General features: G+C 42.4%; 2 protein-coding genes across 2 annotated transcripts; one reads left to right on the forward strand and one right to left on the reverse strand.

Moving 5' to 3' along the window:
* On the forward strand, positions 1-630 carry LOC116003747 (NDR1/HIN1-like protein 1). Its single transcript, XM_031243665.1, has one exon. It carries the CDS (start codon positions 1-3, stop codon positions 628-630), a length of 630 nt encoding a protein of 209 aa, XP_031099525.1.
* Positions 631-1,857: 1,227 nt separating this feature from the next.
* On the reverse strand, positions 1,858-3,832 carry LOC116003958. Its single transcript, XM_031243902.1, has 3 exons — positions 3,370-3,832; positions 2,465-3,188; positions 1,858-2,023 (listed from the first exon to the last, which is right to left on the reverse strand). The coding sequence occupies exons 1-3, from the start codon at positions 3,830-3,832 to the stop codon at positions 1,858-1,860; spliced, it is 1,353 nt and encodes a 450-aa protein (XP_031099762.1).
* Positions 3,833-4,541: the final 709 nt, after the last annotated feature.

The following is a 4,541-nucleotide window of genomic DNA, read 5'->3' on the forward strand; positions in this document are numbered from 1 at the left end:
ATGGCGGCCCATGAGTGCCCGCACCACAGCCACTCACGCCAGAAGCTTCTCCTCGCTGCCGTAGTCGGCGTCGCAATCCTAATCCTCCTAGTGGTCGTCCTCACCTGGGCCGTTCTCCGCCCTTCCAAACCCCACTTCGTCCTTCAAGACGCCACCATCTACGCCTTCAATCTCACCGCCGGCGTCCCCGCCGCCCTCCTCACCACCAGCATTCAGCTAACCGTCTCCTCCCGCAACACCAACGGCCGCATCGGCGTCTACTACGACCGCCTCCGCATCTACGCCGCCTACCGCGGCCATCAGATCACCCTCCCCACCCTCCTCCCGCCTACCTACCAAGCCCGCAAGGAAGTTGCCGTCTGGTCGCCCTTCGTCTATGGTAACTCCGTCCCGGTGGCGCCGTACATCGCGGCCGCGCTCAGCCTAGACCGGAACGTGGGAACGGCCATGATTAACATCAGGGTAAATGGACGGATCAGATGGCGAGTGGGGAGCTTCGTTTCCGGTAGGTACCATTTGAACGTTGACTGCCCGGCGTATATAAGCTTCGGAGGATATATGTCAAACACTGTAGTGGTCGGCTCAACCATCAAGTATCGATTGATCCTCAATTGTCATGTTCATGTCTGAGCTAAGTTAATGCATGCATTCATATTTTTGTCCTTTTTTTTTTGTAGTTTTTAATTATTAATTTTAGTTTCTTTGTTAATTTTTTCAGTTAATCAATGTTTCTGTTACTAGTTAATAATCCTTTTGTTTTTTTAGAAGTATCAGTAAAACAAATAAAAGATTTAATATGTTTACAAATGATAAGATAAGAAATGATATATATAGTATTGTATATACTGTCAAAAGGATAATCACCTTATGCTCAAATAACACCTTTGTCACTCTCCTTGAGGGAATGTTACAAATGGAGTTAAAGTTAGCATGTTTTCAAGGAACATAATAAGGTTGTGGATGTACTTAGTTGGCTTTAACTTCAATTCAATCTATTAGGGTGTGAGGGTGTTTATTTTGGTTCACCTCATGCTTCATTTTTGTTGTGTTGTTGGATGACAATAGGTGTGCTTGCTCTTGAGAGGTAGTTGCGGCTTAACACTTGAACTAGATTTTTTTTTTTGACGATTTCTGATCTCTCTCCGATTGATTTTATTTTATTTTTTTATTTTAAAGAAAAAGTATTGAGTATATATTTTTTGAAAAACAAACCAAAAGAACTTCATTAAAGCAAATATGTAATACAAGCAGGAATAGACAAATACCAACTAGTAGGACCAGGTTGTGAATCGGTAGCTCTAGCTAAAGCATGAGCGCACTCATTCACTGATCTAGGAACAAACTCAAAAAACACTGTTTCAAAGTGTCGACCTAACTCTTTGCAATCACAAATAACACAATCAACGACCAATCAGTCCCTGAACGTTTTAACAAGCAACAAATAGTCTGACAATCCGAGTAGAGCTTGACTTTAGTATAACCTCTGTCTTTGACCCACGAGAGAGCCTCTTTCACTACTAGTGCTTCCGCTAAGTGTACATCGTTCATGCATCGAAGAACACCATTCTGAGCTGCCAAAAAGAGACCATTCGGATTCAAAATCACGCAACCATAATATGCACGCTCAGGGTTCAAGTAGACTGCGACATCCACAAAGATCTTTACTGCATCAGCATTCCTCGCGTCGTCAACCTGCCACGAATGTGACGGAGTGTCCAACGCTAATGTTACATTCCCCAAACTCTGCCAAGCCTCAATGTTACGATGGATCTCGCTCATTCATCACGTTCGACAGCTGTTAGGGTTTGTCATTCCACACAATCTCATTTCTTGCTTGCCATATACTCTATCAGACTGCTACAGCTCGTAGCTTAAGCACGACATCCCCCTCGATAAAGTGTCAAACATCCAAGCAATGCAGTCATCACCTATCCCAGAAATAGTACTGGTCAGGATGGTTTGCCAAAGAGGAACAACAGTTGCGCAGTCCTTCGTCAAGTGATCTAGAGTCTCTGGTTGATACCTACAAAGAGGGCATAATACATCAACGGCAACTCGACGGGCAGCCAGAACAGTTAGTGCAGGCAGAATATTATTCATGCAACGCCACAAAAAGTCCTGCACTGCTGGTGGAATTTTTAAGCTCCAAATTGAACCCCATGGTGTATTACCAATTTACCATTACTGTCATTCACAGTGGACAAAGCCCTATACCCATTTTTCACTGAATATATACACCCCTTATATCACCCCCCCCCCTCCAGCACCATTTATCATCAAAATGAACACTCACAGGAATTTTAAGGATCAAACAACATCACGTGGTACAAACAGAGTGTTCAACAGCTCCCTATTCCAATCGTGTGAGATAGGGTGGATAAGCTCACTTACTTTCATATCTTGATTAAGAGTAGGGATCGGAGTCTGAATATATGGGTATGTCTCATCTCGAAGCCAAGCCTACCTCCAAACACACGTATCCTGGCCATTACCAATCCTCCGGTAGGAACCCCTCCGCAGAACTTCTTGGCTGGCTAGTATTGATCTCCAACAGTAACTCGGGTTCACACCAATTTTCGCATCAAGAAAGTCATCACGAGGATAGTATCTCGCCTTATATGAGTCAGCTAGGGATGTAGGATTAGTCATGAGTCTCCATCCTTGTTTAGCCAAGAGGGCCACATTAAACCGGCTTAGTACTTTAAAACCAATGCCTCCTTTCCACTTCTGAGAGCACATCCTGTTCCAGGCCATCCATCCTATGCCATTACTTCCACCACCACTAGTGCCCCACCAAAATTTGTTCATTACCCTTTTAATCCGCTCACAAAGCGTAACCAGGAAGTAATAAATTTTCATGGAATATGTAGGTAAGGCTTGCGCAACACTTTTCAGAAGGACTTCCTTCCCGGCTCTTGAAATAATCTTCTTATTCCAACCACTCAGCCGACCAATCAGCTTGGATTCAATATAGGAAAACACTTCACGTTTGTTTCGTCCAATACCCATGGGCAGTCCCAAATAGCGCCCAATATTAGCAGACTGGTTCACATTAAAAACTTCAGCCACAACCGTACGCACAGTGTTCGCGGTATTCTGACTAAATACGATACACGACTTGTTATAGATGACAGTTTGGCCTGACATCCTTTCATAATCAACCAGACAACTCTTAATAGCTCCAGCCTCTAAACCATAGCTTTGAAAAACAATAAGCTGTTATCTGAAAAAACAAGTGGGAGATGCCAGGTGTACCTCTAGCTACAACACAAGGAGAGATCACACGGTTCCGAGCAGCTTGTAATTGTGATAGTAGGAACGAGAGTCCTTCCGCACAAATGATAAATAGATAGGGAGAAAGAGGGTCACCTTGGCGAATACCACATGACGACACAATAAGGTCAGAAAGCTCACCATTCACCCCTACTTTATATCTAACAGTAGTAACGCATAGCATGATCATACTAATCCAACGATGGTGAAAACCCATTCGGTGCATAATGGTCTCTAAAAAAGACCATTCCATCTTGTCATATGCTTTAGCCATATCTAGCTTCAGCGCACACCACCCATCACGCCCTTTTCTCTTAGGGTTCAAAAAGTGAATCACTTTAGAAGCAACTAACACATTGTCAGTAATCAACCGACTCGGCAAAAATGCACTTTGAGATACCGAAATCACTTGATGAAGGACCACTTTCAACCTGTTTACCAACATCTTCGAAAGAATATTGTATAGAACGTTGCATAATGCAACTGCCCTGAGGTCCCTCACAGTCACAAGAGTCACCCTTTTCGGGACAAGAGTTATATAGACATCATTCAAACTCATAGAAGATAATACTCAAAATAGTCATTTGATTATGTTATAATTCTCAAATTGATAATCAATTACCTATTCGATCACCCAAAAGGATCTCTCGATTATGTAAAAATTGACTCAACTTGGTCTTTGGTGTAACTAACATATGACTAAAATAATATAATATGATGTCTATATATCATACAGAAGGGAAAAGAGTTTCGAAACCATCCAGGATTGAGTTGAGAGAAGCAACTTGAAACGAATAGTCACCCTCCTACATCAACATAGGAGGGAGATGAAGCAAAATAATATAGTATGATGTCTAACATTTCATACAGAAGTACAATCGAGCTACGAATTCTTTGACGAAACTTTCCATAACCCAGGACGGTGGATTGCATGCATGTGCTCGAGAACCCTCCTAAAATGATTCAAGAAACACTTACTAAAGACATGATGAATATTCCAAAAGCAAGAAGGGTGGTACTGAATGAGAACTAGCACGACTAGCCTTCTTGGTGTGAGAATCTGAAACTCAATGTTTATTCAGAGTTTACACAGGTATTTAAATACATACAAGGCCACAAAAGGAGGAGCAGTTACATCTGCTCCTCAAGACTAGGCAAACAAATAAACAATAAACATAAATAATAAAGACTAATTCTTAATACGCCCCCGCAAGATTGAGGCGCTGTCAGTGAGCCCTAGCTTGGACCGAAACACATTAAATAACCAA

This window comes from Ipomoea triloba, chromosome 14, assembly GCF_003576645.1.
Source record: "Ipomoea triloba cultivar NCNSP0323 chromosome 14, ASM357664v1".
Lineage (NCBI taxonomy): Eukaryota > Viridiplantae > Streptophyta > Magnoliopsida > Solanales > Convolvulaceae > Ipomoea > Ipomoea triloba.

Bases quoted from the DNA above. Each gene is read 5' to 3' on its own strand.
- LOC116003747 (XM_031243665.1), top strand. From the start codon at position 1: ATGGCGGCCCATGAGTGCCCGCACCACAGCCACTCACGCCAGAAGCTT.
- LOC116003958 (XM_031243902.1), bottom strand. From the start codon at position 3,832: ATGAGTTTGAATGATGTCTATATAACTCTTGTCCCGAAAAGGGTGACT. The intron at 3,189-3,369 runs GTGACCCTCTTT...GCTATGGTTTAG, and splicing joins GTCATGTGGTATTCGCCAAG to AGGCTGGAGCTATTAAGAGT. The intron at 2,024-2,464 runs GTAGGCTTGGCT...CCCTCTTTGTAG, and splicing joins CAGGATACGTGTGTTTGGAG to GTATCAACCAGAGACTCTAG.